The 19842-nt window shown below is 44.6% G+C and overlaps 1 protein-coding gene across 1 annotated transcript in view; it reads left to right on the top strand.

The window, feature by feature from the left end:
* LOC141047838 (uncharacterized) overlaps positions 1-19842 on the top strand; it is a 52630-nt gene that overhangs the window by 15100 nt on the left and 17688 nt on the right. The window contains exon 2 of the mRNA XM_073543160.1: positions 9124-9232. Within this exon, the coding sequence (XP_073399261.1) occupies positions 9172-9232 (61 nt within the window). The 5' untranslated portion in view covers positions 9124-9171. The remainder of the gene's footprint in view (positions 1-9123; positions 9233-19842) is intronic.

Below are 19842 nucleotides of genomic sequence, written 5' to 3'. Positions count from 1 at the left end.
AAAGAAGAAGTTACAGGTCTGTGAGAGCCAGAAATCTTGATTGCTTGTTTCTGACCAAATACTTATTTTCCACCATAATATGCAAATAAAATGAAAAAAAAACAGACAATGTGATTTTCTGGATTTTTTTTTCTCAGTTTGTCTCCCATAGTTGAGGTCTACCTATGATGTAAATTAAAGACGCCTCTCATCTTTTTAAGTGGTGGAACTTGCACTATTGCTGACTGACTAAATACTTTTTTGCCCCACTGTATTTAACAAAAAATTGTGAATCAACTGAAAATACGTCTTATATTCTAGGTTCTTCAACGTAGCCACCTTTTGCTTTGATTTCTGCTTTGCACACTCTTGGCATTCTCTTGATGAGCTTCAAGAGGTAGTCACCGGAAATGGTTTTCACTTCACAGGTGTGCCCTGTCAGGTTTAATAAGTGGGATTTCTTGCCTTATAAATGGGGTTGGGACCATCAGTTGTGTTGTGCAGAAGTCTGGTGGATACACAGCTGATAGTCCTACTGAATAGACTGTTAGAATTTGTATTATGGCAAGAAAAAAGCAGCTAAGTAAAGAAAAATGAGTGGCCATCATTACTTTAAGAAATGAAGGTCAGTCATTCCGAAAAATTGGGAAAACTTTGAAAGTGTCCCCAAGTGCAGTGGCAAAAACCATCAAGCACTACAAAGAAACTGGCTCACATGAGGACTGCCCCAGGAACGGAAGACCAAGAGTCACCTCTGCTGCGGAGGATAAGTTCATCCGAGTCACCAGCCTCAGAAATCACAGGTTAACAGCAGCTCAGATTAGAGACCAGGTCAATGCCACACAGAGTTCTAGCAGCAGACATCTCTACAACAACTGTTAAGAGGAGACTTTGTGCAGCAGGCCTTCATGGTAAAATAGCTGCTAAGAAACCACTGCTAAGGACAGGCAACAAGCAGAAGAGACTTTTTTGGGCTAAAGAACACAAGGAATGGACGTTAGACCAGTGGAAATCTGTGCTTTGGTCTGATGAGTCCAAATTTGAGATCTTTGGTTCCAACCACCGTGTCTTTGTGCGACACAGAAAAAGTGAACGGATGGACTCTACATGCCTGGTTCCCACCGTGAAGCATGGAGGAGGAGGTATGATGGTGCTTTGCTAGTGACACTGTTGGAGATTTATTCAAAATTGAAGGCATACTGAACCAGCATGGATACCACAGCATCTTGCAGTGGCATGCTATTCCATCTAGTTTGCGTTTAGTTGGACCATCATTTATTTTTCAACAGGACAATGACCCCAAACACACCTCCAGGCTGTTTAAGGGCTATTTGACCAAGAAGGAGAGTGATGGGGTGCTAGGCCAGATGACCTGACCTCCACAGTCACCAGACCTGAACCCAATCGAGATGGTTTGGGGTGAGCTGGACCGCAGAGTGAAGGCAAAAGGGCCAACAAGTGCTAAGCATCTCTGGAAACTCCTTCAAGACTATTGGAAGACCATTTCCGGTGACTACCTCTTGAAGCTCATCAAGAGAATGCCAAAAGTGTGCAAAGCAGTAAACAAAGCAAAAGGTGGCTACTTTGAAGAACCTAGAATATAAGACATATTTTCAGTTGTTTCACACTTTTTTGTTAATTATATAATTCCACATGTGTTAATTCATAGTTTTGATGCCTTCAGAGTGATTCCACAATTTTCATAGTCATGAAAATAAAGAAAACTCTTTGAATGAGAAGGTGTGTCCAAACTTTTGGTCTGTATTGTATATATGTAATCGATATTATACAGTGTATTACACATTTTCAATTTATTACAGTTTTTTGTGTTCTAAAGTTGGATTCCAATAAATAGAACATAATATCTATCTAAATATCTTGATTATTGGATCATAGAAATGATTAAATGTCTGGTGTTCACATTGTACTACAATACATTTTTCACTTAAATATAAGCGATATATGTTAGAGTCGTGGAGTCGGAGTTGGAGTAGGTGTAAGGGAAATTGAGGAGTCGGAGTTGCAGGTTTGGCTTACCAACTCCACAGCCCTGCTCCGCAGCTCTAACATCCGCAAATCTGAACCTAGCCTTAGAGATGCACCATTTCTGGGGCGGCTGGGGACAGATGTTTGTAGCCGGGAAGGGGGGGCAATAACCATGGTCCCTTCCTAGGCTATGAATATCTGCCCCCAGTCGTCAGATTTCCCACTCTGGCGCAGAAAATTCCATGCCATTTTTTTCCCAAAAATTAAACATTGTTCATTAATAAACATCGGCCTTGCTATTATATTTCTGTCTATTGATATATACAGTATGCATAGATATATACTGTATGTATAGATATATCTATCTATAAATATATTTATTTATAAATATATCGATAGATTTTTACCTGCGTTTTCTGGCAAGAGATGCAGATTCTGTGTGGAAAATTCTGCCTTAGGGTATGTGCACACGTTGCAGATTTGCCTGCAGAATTTTCTGCACAGAATCTGCTTCTATTGCCAGAAAACTCAGGTAAAAATCTGCACGTTTTTGATGTGGATTTGATGCAGTTTTTTTTCATGCGAATTTGTATGCGTTTTTGTAAGCTAAGTTAAAAAAAGGCACCATCATAAGAAAAAAGTATTTTAATGAAATAGAACACCACACACAGTTTGCCATCTTTATTGTACTGCTAATCCATGCAACGCCCTCGATCTCCTGCAAAAACAAAATATAAAAATAATAAACACAAATACTCCCTGTCTGACGTAATCCAGATAATAACAAGTGTCCCATGTAGAACAGTGACATCGGGTGATGTCACTGCTCTACAGGGCGTCCCACCATGCACTGACAGGAGATAATGGCTCCTGCAGTGCATCATTTAAGAGGTCACCTGGGTTCAGGCTCTCACTTTACGGCAATGCTGCGTGAGAATTTTCTCACAAAGCGTTGCCGGTGAGAGAATGAAATTAGGTGACCTCTCCTGGCTGTGGAGGGATACAACGCAGAGGATTACCTCGGCCTGTCACTCTCCTGGCTGTGGAGGGATACAACGCGGAGGATTACCTCGGCCTGTCAGTGCATCACAGGAGGCCCTGTAGAACACTGACATCACCCGATGTCAGTGTTCTACACGGGAGATCGTTGTGGGACACATTATTAACTGGACTACGGCGGAAAGGTAAGTATAGGTTAGTTTATTATTTTAGTTTTATTACAGGAAATCGAGGGCGTCGGGGACTAGGTGATTGGTGAGTATGTACTGTGTATGTTATGACCTCTAGAGGTGGATGTGTCCCCTGCGGCCACTGTGTCGCTTGCCCAAATATAGACCATAGCGATACGTTCTCGAACTCAGATGGCACCCGACAATATGAAATAAGAAAATACATTACTTGTACAAGTACCAATGTCATATATTATGCTACTTGCCCATGTGCTAAAAGTACGCAGTAGGGAACACATTTTGGGCATGGCGGCAGCGGCATCACAGGAGGATCCATCCACTTTTAAAAACTATCCCACGTCATTATAAGCTCCATCATGATTGCGATGGTAGCCTTTTGAGGATAAGAGGCATTGATTTAATTACATCTAATATTTGTGGCGGTGGAGTTTAAATAAAAACTTGCACAAATGGAGGCCAGATGGATTTGGAGGTTGGACACACTCCATCCATCTGGCCTTAATGAAAATCTCAGCTTCGTCCCCTTTTTGTGATCAAAGCTATTCTGTGTTGAGTAGCAATTGTGTAATCTATTGCTATTGCTGTATTTTTAATTTTTTTGTATCTTTTAATGTTCTATATTCTTTTTTCTAATATTCACTATTTTATCTCCTATGCAGTATCGTCTATTCTACGCCTTCCCAGTTCAAATTATATGGATTGTAACTTTTACGTACTATTAAGGGAAGCCGTTTCCAATGACAAAATGTGCTTTTCATGCTAAAGTTTTTTTTGAATGCCATTGAGCCTTTGTAATATCTTCTAGGTATATTGCGCATTATGATCTGATTTATCTCCTTACTAATGTGGATCTATGTATTATGCAATGGGTCAATACAGCGGTCTCTGGAGGTAACCTCCCACTTGTACGCGCACGTTTCCTATGCAGCCTCGACTCCTCCCGGCTCACGGCGTCTTCACATGGTTGGTCCCTTCTGGCCCTGTGACGCCGACGCCGCGCGGCGTCCTGGTTGCTATGGTGACGCGCACGTCACTACCAGTGGGCGTGTCTTCTTCCTGACAAGCGCGACTTCCTGCTCATTGGCTGGCATTCAATGAGGGGCTTTATAAAAGGCTGCATGAGGGAGAGTGTGCTTGTGTACCCAGACGAAGGCTAAGGGCGAAACGCGTGTTGGGGTGGGCGTGCACACCTCCCTGGACCGCATCTTTGAAGCCGAGTCTGTTATTGCGCTCAGGTAATACAGCTATACTATTCTCTGTTATAAAAATACAGTAGCAAAACAGCAGTTGCTTACCCATGTGGTTAGGACATATACTTTACTTCTCTGTATCCTGGATATTGGCTCAACATTAATATATTATATTTTGATATTAGTTATGTAGCTTCTCTAGCTGAGTTTCAGAGGGGTTGTGCGCCCGTTATGTTACAGCAGCATTTTTTGCACAATTTTTCCATCATTCCCTCATGTCATTCCCTGTATCGCTCTGATTATTTTTTGGTATGAATTTTAATCAATAAAATTTTCATTAATATAATGATTTTGGACTAGTACATCTTTGTCATTGGCAACCGTTTCTTTTTGTATGTTATACTGTATGTTGTATGTTCTTTCTGTACTGTATGGTTTTTTTTTTTTGTATTTTTTACAATTGAACACAGCCATCGTCTGATGGGACTACTGTCCCATCATTGGCTAATGCTGTCACTGTGTTATGTGACAGCATTCATAGCCGGATGGGATCAGTAGCCCCATCAGACAATGGCTGCCTAAACAGTCCGCCCACACACTCTTCCTCCTCCCGTTGTGCAGCGTTTCTCAAACTCACATCAACATCAAATCCTCAAATCTTTACATCTGCGGTTTTGCTGCGGATGTGCCTGACTCAATGGAAGTCAGTGGGTGCAGAAACACTGCAGATCCGCAAAAATAATTGACATGCTGCGGAAAATATAACATTGCAAATCTGCGAGGATTTTTCCGCAGCATGTGCACAACAATTCTTAATTTCACCTTGACTAACATTGGCTGTGCACTACACTGCAGAATTGATGCAATTCCACGATGTAAGGTAGCGCTTGTTATTCAGGTAGGGGATACTCGCTAGACAGCCGATAAATCAGGTCCAGCACAGGTTTCTCAACATAACTCAGTTCATTCGGTTTATTATGCAGCATAAACCAAACAGCAACAGAAAGTTCATATCAAATTAGCATAGAGTCCATGACAGAGTTCTGCTCTGTTATCCCTGTGGTCACACAGGCTTTGTTATCTCCGGCACACAGGCTCTCTTAGCCTCACAGTTATATCCCCTCTCCGGGTTACCTTCTCATAGCTGCTTCTCGGTCCTGACGATCATTCCCCCTCCTGGGAACTCTCAGACATATGCAGCCATTATACAGTTGTAGCCAAAAGTATTGACACCCCTGCAATTCTGTCAGATAATACTTAGTTTCTTCCTGAAAATGATTGCAATCACAAATTCTTTGGTATTATTATCTTCATTTAATTTGACTTAAATGAAAAAACAAAAGAGAATGAAGCAAAAAGCAAAACATTGGTCATTTCACACAAAACTCCAAAAATGGGCCAGACAAAAGTATTGGCACCCTCAGCCTAATACTTGATTGCACAACCTTTAGCCAAAATAACTGCAACCAACCGTTTCCGGTAACCATCAATGAGTTTCTTACAATGCTCTGCTGGAATTTTAGACCATTCTTCTTTGGCAAACTGCTCCAGGTCCCTGATATTTGAAGGGTGCCTTCTCCAAACTGCCATTTTTAGATCTCTCCACAGGTGTTCTATGGGATTCAGGTCTGGACTCATTGCTGGCCACCTTAGAAGTCTCCAAGGCTTTCTCTCAAACCATTTTCTAGTGCTTTTTGAAGTGTGTTTTTGGTCATTGTCCTGCTGGAAGACCCATGACCTCTGAGGGAGACCCAGCTTTCTCACACTGGGCCCTACATTATGCTGCAAAATTTGTTGGTAGTCTTCAGACTTCATAATGCCATGCACACGGTCAAGCAGTCCAGTGCCAGAGGCAGCAAAGCAACCCCAAAACATCAGGGAACCTCCGCCATGTTTGACTGTAGGGACCGTGTTCTTTTCTTTGAATGCCTCTTTTTTTTCTCCTGTAAACTCTATGTTGATGCCTTTGCCCAAAAAGCTCTACTTTTATCTCATCTGACCAGAGAACATTCTTCCAAAACGTTTTAGGCTTTTTCAGGTAAGTTTTGGCAAACTCCTGCCTGGCTTTTTTATGTCTCGGGGTAAGAAGTGGGCTCTTCCTGGGTCTCCTACCATACAGTCCCTTTTCATTCAGACGCCGACGGATAGTACGGGTTGACACTGTTGTACCCTCGGACTGCAGGGCAGCTTGAACTTTGTTTGGATGTTAGTCGAGGTTCTTTATCCAACATCCGCACAATCTTGCGTTGAAATCTCTTGTCAATTTTTCTTTTCCGTCCACATCTAGGGAGGTTAGTCACAGTGCCATGGGCTTTAAACTTCTTGATGACACTGCGCACAGTAGACACAGGAACATTCAGGTCTTTGGAGATGGACTTGTAGCCTTGAGATTGCTCATGATTCCTCACAATTTGGTTTCTCAAGTCCTCAGACAGTTCTTTGGTCTTCTTTCTTTTCTCCATGCTCAATGTGGCACACACAAGGACACAGGACAGAGGTTGAGTCAACTTTAATCCATGTCAACTGGCTGCAAGTGTGATTTAGTTATTGCCAACACCTGTTAGGTGCCACAGGTAAGTTACAGGTGCTGTTGATTGCACAAATTAGAGAAGCATCACATGATTTTTCGAACAGTGCCAATACTTTTGTCCACCCTCGTTTTTATGTTTGATGTGGAATTATATCCAATTTGGTTTTAGGACAATTCTTTTTGTGTTTTTTCATTTAAGACAAATTAAATGAATATAATAATACCAAAGACTTTGTGTTTGCAATCATTTTCAGGAAGAAACTGAGTATTATCTGACAGAATTGCATGGGGTGTCAATACTTTTGGCCACAACTGTAGGTGTCCTATTGATGCACAATTGTAATTTTGTGCTCTGGCGCCCCATAAAACGGCATTTTGCTTTTTTAGATGTGGTTTTTAAATTTATTTGTAATAATAATTTTTTTTTTTTTTAAACATTTTGGATCTCTTCATTTTCCTGTATAGCGGTATATGGGAATTGTGTTATCTCTTTCTTTACTGTAGGATTAGTAGTGGATCGGTGTCTTATTGACACCTCTCCATTACTAATCCGTGCTTAATGGCACCTTATAATAGAAAGGTGCTATTAACCCTTTATTACCCCACTTGCCACCGCTACAGGGCAAGTGGGAAGAACCAGGCAAAGCTCCAGATCAAGAGCATTTAATAGATGCACCTTTTCTGGGCAGCTGGCGGCCGCTGTTTTTAGGCTGGGTGGGGCCAAGATCAATGGCCCCTTACCAGCCTGAGAATATCAGTCCTCAGCTGTCAGCTTTAGGCTGGTTTCACATTCGCGTTAAAACAACGCTGCGCCCTGCGTCGTTAAGCCCCGCCCCGAGCCGGCTCCCTGCCCGCCCCATCCGGGATCACCGCCTACTTTCGTATTTGCACGCATGCGATCGGCGCACCCTATCTTTAGCATAGGGTGCGCAGATCATGCGCTGCCAGTGTGAAAGTAGCGTGCTGCGCACTTTTGACGGTGCGCCGTGCGCGCCGAAATGCAACATGCTGCATTTCGGCGCGCACGGCGCACCGTCAAAAGTGCGCAGCACGCTACTTTCACACTGGCAGCGCATGATCTGCGCACCCTATGCTAAAGATAGGGTGCGCCGATCGCATGCGTGCAAATGTGAAAGTAGGCGGTGATCCCGGATGGGGCGGGCAGGGAGCCGGCTCGGGGCGGGGCTTAACGACGCAGGGCGCAGCGTTGTTTTAACGCGAATGTGAAACCAGCCTTAGTCAGTTTGGTTGTCAAAAATAGGGGGGACCCCACGCCGTTTTTTAAAATTATTTAAATAATTAAAAAAACAGCGTGGGGACCCCTCTATTCTTCACAACCAACCTGGCTGAAGCTGACAGCTGAGGGATGCAGCCCCCAGCTGTAAGTTTCGTCTGGTTGGTTATGATAAGGAGGGGACCCCACGTTGGGTTTTCATTCATTCTGCTCTGCCGGCAGAGCAGGAGAGCAGAATGTCAGCCGGCTTCAGCACCAGCCGCCGGGAACAGCGCTTACAGTAGCTGCTTTCTCCCGGCGGCCGTCCGAGAGCACGAAGGACTGTGTGAACAGTTCTCCGTGTGCACGTGTACAGCACGTGTTGCGGGCCGGGCCGTGTGTCCATGTTAAAACGGACATGTCTCCATGTTTTGCACACGGCTCATGAAAACCCACTGACATGTGCATAGACCCATTCATTAGAATGGGTTTAAGTGTGTCAGTGTCTCCGGTACATGAGAAAACTCACTACATGTACCGGAGCCACTGACGTGTGAAACTGGTCTTAAAGGAATAATCATTCAGAGTTTGAAAATTGCTAATTTTTTTCAATTTTTGTAAAATTTCTGATAGTTTTTATAAATAAACACAAAATATATCAACCTAAATTTATCATTATTATAAATTATAATGTGCCATGAAAAAACAGTCTCAGAATCAGTGGGATTTGTTAAGCATTCCAGAGTTATTACCCCATAAAGTGACATTGGTCAGAATTCAAAAATTTGGCCCAGTCACTAAGGGGTTAATGAAGGAAATGACTTTGCCATAATTCAGAATACTTACAGTGACGCCGGCTTCTATCACTACACTCCGACGTACTGACTGAGGGCAGCGCCAGTGATATAGGAGGTGGAGATGTCAGCATGTTTTGGCGGCTCAGGTGCCCCATGGGCTTTTAGTAAAAGCCTCCATCTAGAACATTCCTTGCGAGTTTTCCTTCTGTCCGTGACTTTTACATTATTACTTTCACAGCTTTGACATCCAGGCAAATATCTGAAGATTATCAAAGCTGATGCCAAAATGAAGGAAGGAGACAGTGATGTGCGGGATGATGAGTGGTGCAAAGAGGACGTTCCTACAGGTAACTGCCAAAGTGAGGAGTCATCACTAAAGCAAAGAAGACTCAATATCTCCTCATTCACCAAACCAGACAATTTTAGGCTTGACGTTTTTTGTTATGAGTTTTCTCAGTTTTTTTGGTCATAGATTCTCTAGTTCACCTAAAACACAGATTATTAATTATGGCTGACAATGTGATAGTGCCATCTACTACAGTTCAGAGCAAAAGTTTGGACGCACCTTCTCATTCAAAGAGTTTTCTTTATTTTCATGACCATAAAAATTGTAGATTCACTCTGAAGGAATCAAAACTATGAATTAACACATGTGGAATTATATAATTAACCGCTGATCTCTTGACAGTTGCTGCGGGTCATCTCCTGTCGCACGGAGGACAGCAGCGACGCGCTCAGTGTGCAGATGGTACCCAGGGTCTGGAGGAGAGGAGTCTCTCCTCCAGGCTCTGGGTACCATAAACCTGTAAAAAAAAAAATAGAATTAAAATAAAAAATAGTGATATACTCACCTTCTGACAGCCCCCAGACTCTTTCCCTCCTCTCACCACGCACCCGGCATCTTCCAGTCCCAGTAATGCTTTGTGCGAAAGACCGCTGATGACGTCGCACTCTCGCGAGACTGACATCATCTCCGGTCCCAGTAATGCTTAGGCCGGTTTCACATTAGCGCTTTTTAAGCGCACGCACGGCCGGGGGTAGCTCCGCCCCCGAGCCGGCTCTCTGCCCGTCGTGCCCGCCCCTTGTAGCGCCGCCTACTAGCGGACAGCGGCGCCTGCGATCGGCGCACCCTATCTTTAGCATAGGGTGCGCAGATCGTGCGCAGGCCGTGCGCTAGTTGCGCTTTGACCTGCGCTGCGCACTTTTGACGGTGCGCCGTGCGCGCCAAAATCAAACTTTTCGGATTTTGGCGCGCACGGCGCACCGTTAATAGTGCGCAGCGCAGGTCAAAGCGCAACTAGCGCACGGCCTGCGCAAGATCTGCGCACCCTATGCTAAAGATAGGGTGCGCCGATCGCAGGCGCCGCTGTCCGCTAGTAGGCGGCGCTACAAGCAAGGGGCGGGCACGCCGGGCAGAGAGCCGGCTCGGGGGCGGAGCTACCCCCGGCCGTGCGTGCGCTTAAAAAGCGCTAATGTGAAACCGGCCTTAGCGCGAAGATGCCGGGAGCGAGGAGAGGAGATTGGGGGCCGTCGGAAGGTGAGTATATCTCTCTGTTTGTAACGGAAATCCCGCGTGCAGAGCTCTGTGCCCTCCCGATGCGATAGCATCGAGCCTCCATCTAGTATGTAATAAGACCGGTTGTGTTATCTATAATATGGATTTAAGAATAGACAGGGATGATAGATCATCAAAAACACCTGACACCTCATTCACATAGTATCTAGTTTAGTGTTTTACATCATATCCATCAGAGTTCTGGTTCCAGGATTAACCCCTTTGCTCCCAAGGGTGGTTTGCATGTTAACCCCTATTTGACATGTGACGTACTATCCCGTCCACGGTACCCGGACCCGTATGACTGGGTACGGGATAGTATGTTGCCGCGATTAGCGGCGCCGCTGATGGTAGCCGGGTGTCAGCTGATTATCACAGCTGACACCCGGCACTATGTGCCAGGGGCGGTCACGGACCGCCCTCGGCACATTAACCCTTGGCACACTGCGATTAAGCATGGAGGCTCCCTGCGTGCTTCCCTGAGACCTTCGGAACAGCGCAATCAAATCCCTCACTGCAGGCCCCCGGATCCAAGATAGCTGCGGGAGCCTTCGGGGTCTTGGCGACTTTCTCAGTGCCTGCTGAGAGCAGACGCTAAGAAAGCCTGCAGTAATGCCTGTCAGATCTCTGATCTGACACTGCACTGCAAAGTGTCAGATCAGCGATCTGACACTTTATTATTTTGTCCCACACTGGCACAATATAATAAAGTAAAAAAAAAAAGTGTAAAAATAATTATTAAAAACTTCTCTAATAAATTCTTTTTTTTTGTAAATAAAAAAACAAACAATAAAAGTACACATATTTAGTATCACCACGTCCGTAAGAACCCGCTCTATAAAACTGTCAAACTAGTTAACCCCTTTAGTGAACCCCTTGAAAAAAAATAAAAAGCAATGCTTTATCATCATACCACCGAACTAAAAAGTTCAATAATGCGCGATCAAAAACTCGGATATAAATAACCATGGTACCTCTAAAAATGTCATCTTGTCCCCCAAAAATCGAGTCGCCACACAGCGTCATCACCGAAAAAATAAAGTTATAGCTCACAGAATAAAGCAATGCAAAAATAATTTTTTATATAAAATTGTTTTTATTGTATAAAAGCGTCAAAACGTAAAAAAAGATTTAATTGAGGTATCGCTGTAATCGTACTGAACCGAAGAATAAAACTGCTTTATCAATTTTACCCCACGCAGAACGGTGTAAACGCCCCCCCCCCCCCCCAAAAAAAAAAAAAAGAAATTCATATTCTGGTTTCTGTTCATTTTGTGTCCCAAAAATCGGAATAAAAAGCGATTAAATAATGTCATGTGCCCGAAGATGGTACCAATAAAAACGTCAACTAGTCCCGCAAAAAATAAGACCTCACATGACTCTGAGTCAAAATATGGAAAAATTATAGCTCTCAAAATGTGGTGATGCAAAAGCTATTTTTAAAATAAAAAGCGTCTTTTAGCGTGTGACAGCTGCCAAACATAAAAACCGCCATAAATAGTAAATCAAACCCCCCTTTCTCACCCCCTTAGTTAGGGAAAAATAATACAATTAAAAAAATGTACTTATTTCCATTTTCCCATTAGGGTTAGGGGTGGGTTGGGGTTAGGGTTGGAGTTAGAATTGGGGGGTTTCCACTGTTTAGGCACATCAGGGGCTCTCCAAATGCAACATGGCGTCTGATCTGAATTCCAGCCAATTCTGCGTTGAAAAGGTAAAACGGTGCTCCTTCTCTTCCAAGCTCTGCCAAGCACTCAAACATTGGTTTACCCCCACATATGGTGTGTCAACATACTCAGGACAAATTGCACAACATTTTGGGGTCCAATTTCTCCTGTTACCCTTGGGAAAATAAAAAATTAAGGACAAAAATATCATTTTTGTGGAAAAAAATGATTTTTAAAATTTTTTGGCTCTACATTATAAACTTCTGTGAAGCACTTGGGGGTTCAAAGTGCTCACCACACATCTAGATGAGTTCCTTGGGGGGTCTAGTTTCCAAAATGGGGTCACTTGTGGGGGGTTTCCACAGTTTAGGCACATCAGGGGTTCTCCAAACGTGACATGACACCAGCAGACCATTCCATCAAAGTCTGCATTCCAAAACGTCACTACTTCCCTTCCGAGCCCCAACGTGTGCCCATACAGTAGTTTTCTCCCACATATGGGGTATCAGCGTACTCTGGACAAATTAGACAACAACTATTGAGATCCAATTTCTCCTGTTACCCTTGGGAAAATAAAAAAAATTGGGGACTAAAAGAACATGTTTGTGGAAAAAATGATTTTTTTTATTTTCACGCTCGGGCGTTATAAATTTCTGTGAAGCCCTTGGGAGTTCAAAGTTCTCACCAAATATCTAGATGAGTTCCTCAGGGGGTCTAGTTTCCAAAATTGGGTCACTTGTGGGGGTTTTTCCACTGTTCAGGCACATCAGGGGCTCTCCAAACACGACATGGCGCCCGATCTCAATTCCAGCCAGTTTTGCGTCAAACGGCGCTCCTTCCCTTCTGAGCTCTGCCATGCGCCCAAACAGTGTTTTACTCCCACATATGGGGTATCAGCGTACTCAGGACAAATTGCACAATAACTTTTGAAGTCCTTTTTTCCTTGAAAAAATAAAAATTGGGGGTGAAAAGATAATTTTTGTGGAAAAAATATGATTTTTTACTTTTACGGCTGTACTTTATAAACTTCTGTGAAGCACTTGGGGGTTCAAAGTTCTCATCACACATCTAGATAAGTTCCTCAGAGGGTCTAGTTTCCAAAATGGGGTCACTTGTGGGGGTTTTCCACTGTTCAGGCACATCAGGGGCTCTCCAAACGTGACATGGAGTCTGATCTCAATTCCAGCCAATTTTGCGTTAAAAAAGTCAAACGGCGCTCCTTCCCTTCTGAGCTCTGCCATGCACCGAAACAGTGGTTTCCCCCTCCCCCCCCTAAATATCAGGTATCAGCGTACTCAGGACAAATTGCACAAAAACTTTTACAGTCCAATTTCTCCTGTTACCCTTGGTAAAATAAAACAAATTGGGACCTGAATTAATTTTATTGTGAAAAAAAAGTTAAATCTTCTTTTTTTAAACATTCAAAAAATTCCTGTGACGCACCTGAAGGGTTAATAAACTTCTTGAATGTGGTTTTGAGTACCGTCAGGGGTGCAGTTTTTAGAATTGTGTCACTTTTGGGTATTTTCTATCATATAGACCCCTCAAAGTGACTTCAAATGTGATGTGGTCCCTAACAAAAAATGGTTTTGTGAAAATGAGAAATCGCTGGTCAACTTTTAACCCTTATAACTTCCTAACAAAAAAAAATTTTGGTTCCAAAATTGTGCCGATCTAAAGTAAACATGTGGGAAATGTTACTTAAGTTTTTTGTGTGCCATATCTCTGTGATTTAAGGGCATAAAAATTCAAAGATGGAAAATTGCAAAATTTTCGCCAAATTTCCGTTTTTTTTTTCACAAATAAACGCAAGTTATAGGAATTAAATTTTAACACTAACATGAAGTACAATATGTCATGAGAAAACAGTGTCAGAATCACCGGGATCCATGGAAGCGTTCCAGAGTTACAGTGCCTTGCGAAAGTATTCGGCCCCCTGGAACTTTTCAACCTTTTCCCACATATCATGCTTCAAACACAAAGATACCAAATGTAAATTTTTGGTGAAGAATTAACAACAAGTGGAACACAATTGTGAAGTTGAGCGAAATTTATTGCTTATTTTAAATTTTTGTGGAAATTTAAAAACTGAAAAGTGGGGCATGCAATATTATTCGGCCCCTTTAACTTAATACTTTGTATTGTATATTATAGTTTATAATATAGGTAATGGCTTCAGCTCCGAGGGTGTCGTTGAGCGGCACAGCCACCTTTTGCTGCGATTACAGCTGCAAGTCGCTTGGGGTGTGTTTCTATCAGTTTTGTACATTGAACCATTCCACTGTAGATTTTGCTTTATGTTTGGGATCATTGTCTTGTTGGAAGACATATCTCCGTCCCAGTCTCAGGTCTTTTGCAGACTCCAACAGGTTTTTTTTCAAGAATGGTCCTGTATTTGGCTCCATCCATCTTCCCATCAATTTTAAACATCTTCCCTGTCCCTGCTGAAGAAAAGCAGGCCCAAACCATGATGATGCCACCACCATGTCTGACAGTGGGGATGGTGTATTCAGGGTGATGAGCTGTGTTGCCTTTACGCCAAACATATCGTTTGGCATTGTTGCCAAAAAGTTTGATTTTGGTTTCATCTGACCAGAGCACCTTCTTCCACATGTTTGGTGTGTCTCCCAGGTAGCTTGTTGGAAACTTTAAACGACACTTTTTATGAATATCTTTGAGAAATGGCTTTCTTCTTGCCACTCTTCCATAAAGGCCAGATTTGTGCAGTGTACGACTGATTGTTGTCCTATGGACAGACTGTCCCATCTCAGCTGTATATCTCTGCAGTTCATCCAGAGTGATCATGGGCCTCTTGGCTGCACCTCTGATCAGTCTTCTCCTTGTTTGAGATGAAAGTTTACAGGGACGGCCGGGTCTTGGTAGATTTGCAGTGGTATGATACTCATTCCATTTCAATATGATCGCTTGCACAGTGCTCCTTGGGATGTTTTAAAGTTTTGGAAATCATTTTGTATCCAAATCCGGCTTTAAACTTCTCCTCAACAGTATCACGGACCTTCCTGTTGTGTTCCTTGGTCTTCATGATGCTCTCTGTGCTTCAAACAGAACCCTGAGACTATCACAGAGCAGGTGCATTTAGAGTGTCATGCCCGCTATGTCTATTATGCCGCATGTCCCCTGGAGCAGTGTGCACATGCACCGAACTATCATGCTCATCATGTCTGTTATGCCACTTGACCACTGGAGCATTGTTCACGCGCACCGAACTGTCATGTCCGCCATGTCTGGTATGCCGCATGACTCCTGGAGCAGTGTGCACGCTCACCGAACTATCATGCCCGTTATGTCTTATACTGAAAGATGCCTGGAGCAGTGTGCACGCGCGCCTCATCTCATGGCTGTCCGTCATTGCCAGTGCGCATGTGTGCTTTACCTCATGACTGCACGCCGTTGCTGGGTAACCAACCGTCTCTGCTCTGCCTGCTGTGATCGTCTCTATGATCCTGGAGACCCTGATCATGTGACCTTTCCTATGGTCCTGCAGAACCTGATCCAGCAATGCACTCTATGATCCTGGAGGATCTTAAAACGGAAGCCCTCCCCTGGTCTGACCCGGAAGTGCTATATCAGACCGCCCCTTCCTATGGTCGGGGCCTGAGTATTGTGTGGCTTCCCTGCTTGGCTGCTTGGTCTGCTCGGTCGCTCCCTGTATTCTGTGCCTCTGCACTCTGCCCTGTCGTGCGTCTCTGCACACCCTCTGTGCTTGTATGCTGCCTCTTGTCATGTGCCATGTCTTGTGTTGTCCTTTGTGCCATGTTTTGTCTCTGTCATGCTTGGACTTGTAGTCCTTCCTGTGTTCTCTGCCTTTGCCTGCTTTGTCATGTCTTGCTTTTGCTATGCTTTGACTTGTAGTCCTTCCTATGTTCTCTGCCTGCTTCGCCATGTCTTGCCTATGCTTTCTTTGTAGTGCTTCCTCTTCCCTGTTTCTGCCTGGTCTTCCTTGTTCTGACCTAGGCTGCTCTGTTGTGCCTCCTGGCACATGCACCATTCCTGCTGTTTAACCTAGGGTGCTCTGTTGTGCCTCCTGGCACACGCACCATTCCTCCTCTCTTACCTATGGTGCTCTGTTGTGCCTCCTGGCACATGCACCATTCCTGCTCTCTGACCTATGGTGCTCTCTTGCACATTTCTAGGCTAGTCTCAAGGCTCTGCCTTGACCTGGCTCTGGGCTTCGGCCTACGCTCCGCTGCTAGCTCAATGTCTCTGTACCCGACTCTGGGCTCTAGCATACACTCCGCTTCTCTTCTCTTGTACCTGGCTCTGTGCTACTGCCTACGTTCCGCTCCTTGCTCTGTACCTTGCCCTGCCTTGCCTTGTTTCTTCGCGTGCCCTTTGCACGCGCCTGGCCTTCCTAGCCTCCTGTCTGTGCCTCAGCCGTGTCCGCCTGCTTGTGCCTCAGCCGTGCTAGTCAGCCAGTGACCGCTGTGTCGCCTGTTATGCCTCAGCCGGTCTCGCCGGAGTCTTGCCCGTCTGCCTGTGCCGCAGCCCGACCAGCTAGCCAGTGCCCCAGCTGTGCTCTCTGTGCTCCCTTGCACCCACGCTGTCTCTGCACTGTGCTTTGCGTGCCCTCTTGGCACGCGCAGGCCCTAGCCTGCTCCTTGGCATACCTCCCCGTGCTTCTGTAAAAGTACGCGCAGGTCTTGCAATGTACCCTGTTGTGCCCTCTAGCACGCACAGGTCCTAGCCTATACCCTGTCGTGCCCTCCTGCATGCACAGGCCCTAGCCTGAACCCTGGCGTGCCTCCTAGCACGCGCAGGCCTTTGCCTTAGCCTGTACCCTGGCGTGCCTCCTAGCACGTGCAGGCCCTTGCCTTAGCCTGAACCCTGGCGTGCCCCTCAGCACGCGCAGGACCTTGCCTTGAACCTTGACTCTGGCGTGCCCCTCGGCACACGCAGGACCTTGCCTTGGACCCTGGCGTGTCCCTACACACGCACCCTGTCTTGTACGTTGAACTTTGAACTTGGCGTGTCCCCTACACGTACCTTGCCGTGCAACTTGCCCTGGACCCTGGTGTGCCCTTAGCACGCACCCTGCCTGGATTCTTGCCTTGGACCTTGGCGTTTTCCCTAACACGCACCATGTCTGGAGATCTGTCGTGCCACCTTGCCTTAACCTTGGTTTGCCTGTCGGATGCCCGGAACCTGCCGATCGCTGCCAGAGATCGTAAGTCTGACGACTGCGGCCTGATGTCCGGAGCTTATGTCCACAGCCTGATGCCCTGATCCTATCGATCGTTGCCAGCTGTCCGGAATCTGATGCCATCGAGTCCTTGCTGATAACCAGGCGTACCTTCTGGCACGTAACATGCTATGGACCTTGGCGTGCCACGCACGCACCTTGCTGTGTTTTCCTGTTTTCACGTTTTGCACCTGATGTTAACCTGAGTTTGCCTTAATGAAGATACCTTGAACTCACGTCTTGTCTTGTTTCCTGCACGTCCTTGTTATCTGACACTCGTACTTAGTGTCTACCTGAGCCGGCCGTCTGGTTCCAGCAGTTGTGGTGGCTCACCCCCTTGGTCTTACCCCTGACACTCCCTGTATTAGGGAGTGGTTCCTCACAAGGTCAGCTCGCCCTAGATGGGTGGGTTCCACTACCCAGAGGGTCCACTCTAAAGAAAACGACTCAGCGTAAGCTGACTCCGTCACACAGAGATTTGATTACACACAGGTGAATTATATTTATCATTAGTCATTTAGGACAACATTGGATCATTCAGAGATCCGCAATGAACTTCTGGAGTGAGTTTGCTGCACTGAAAGTAAAGGGGCCGAATAATATTGCACGCCCCACTTCTCAGTTTTTCAATTTCCATAAAAATTTTAAATAACCAACAAATTCTGTTCAACTTCACAATTGTGTTCCACTTGTTGTTGATTCTTCACCAAAAATTTACATTTGGTATCTTTATGTTTGACGCTTGATATGTGGGAAAAGAGACAAAAAAACTGACTGGCACATCCAAACTAATCTGAATAGGTGCATACCAAGAGGAGCTACCCCCATATACAATATACAAAGAATGGTTGCATATAATATAGCAGGTCCCTACTTACCCATAAATGCAGGCATTGCTGACAGAGGTGTCCATATTCACCCAGGAATTCAGACATCAGCCTTAGAGAGGTATTCACACAGTGTAGGTACCCATCAGATTTGAGGCCGCCTTGACGTTGGCTGGTGGGCAGATAATATTTGCCAAATTTTATGCTAAGGGTGTGTGCACACGCTGTGGATTGGTCTGCGGATTGATCCGCGCGGATTTTGCAAAATCCGCAGGTAAATCCGCAGGTCAAAAGACCTGCGGTTTATCTGTGGATTAGCCTGCAGTTTTGCCCTGCGGTTTATCACCTCTACAATGGAGGAGATGGTAAACCGCAGCGGAATCCGCAGAAAGAATTGACATGTCAATTCTTTCTGCAGATTAGAAACTGCAGCAAATCTGCACAGAAAAATCCGCACCATCTGCACTGCGGTTTCCATTTCCCATAGGATAGTATGGTACTGTACACCGCAGCAGAAACTGCTGTGGATCTGCAGGGCCAAAACCGCTGCGGATCCGCAGCAGAATCCGCAGCGTGTGCACACACCCTAAGAGTCTCATATATTTTTTCTATAATTCTAAAGCTGTATTGCAATTCGAATTACATATATTCCACATTGACATGTCTTAGCATGATATGTGGGAAAAGGTTGAAAAGTTCCAAGGGGCCGAATACTTTCGCATGGCACTGTATGACCTCATAAAGGGACAGTGGTCAGAATTGTAAAAATTGGCCTAGTCATTAACATGCAAAGCAGCCTTGGGGGTTAAGGGGTTAATGACGGCCAATTTTTACAATTCTGACCACGGTCCCTTTATGAGGTAATAACTCTGGAACGCTTCCATGGATCCCAGTGATTCTGACATTGTTTTCTCGTGACATACTGTACTTCATGTTAGTGGTAAAAATTCATTCATATAACTTGCGTTTATTTGTGAAAAAAACGGAAATTTGGCAAAAATTTTGAAAATTTCGCAATTTTCCAACTTTGAATTTTCATGCCCTTAAATCACAGAGATATGGCACACAAAAAACTTAACATTTCCCACATATTTACTTTACATGAGCACAATTTTGGAACCAAAATTTTTTTTTTGTTAGGAAGTTATAAGGGTTAAAAGTTGACCAGCGAGTTCTCATTTTTACAACACCATTTTTTTTTAGGGACCATATCACATTTGAAGTCACTTTGAGGGGTCTATATGATAGAAAATACCCAAAATTGACACCATTCTAAAAACTTCACCCCTCAAGTTGCTCAAAACCACATTCAAGAAGTTTTTTAACCGTTCAGGTGCTTCACAGGATTTTTTTGAATGTTTAAAAAAAGAACATTTAACTTTTTTTCACAAAAAAAATCATTCAGGTCCAACTTTTTTTAATTTTACCAAGTGTAACAAGAGAAATTGGACTGCAAGTTATTGTGCAATTTGTCCTGAGTACGCTGATACCTGATATGTGGGGGGGGGACACTATTCCGGCGCATGGCAGAGCTCGGAAGGGAAGGAGCGCCGTTTGACTTTTTCAACGAAAAATTGGCTGGAATTGAGATCGGGCGCCATGTCGCGTTTTGAGAGCCCCTGATGTGCCTAAACATTGGAAACTCCCCACAAGTGACCCCATTTTGGAAACTAGACCCCTGAGGAACTTATCTAGATGTGTGGTGAGC

This window comes from Dendrobates tinctorius, unplaced genomic scaffold (assembly GCF_039654945.1).
Source record: "Dendrobates tinctorius isolate UK_male_01 unplaced genomic scaffold, ASM3965494v1 ptg000129l, whole genome shotgun sequence".
NCBI lineage: Eukaryota > Metazoa > Chordata > Amphibia > Anura > Dendrobatidae > Dendrobates > Dendrobates tinctorius.
This window is presented reverse-complemented; position numbering and strand designations above follow the sequence as displayed.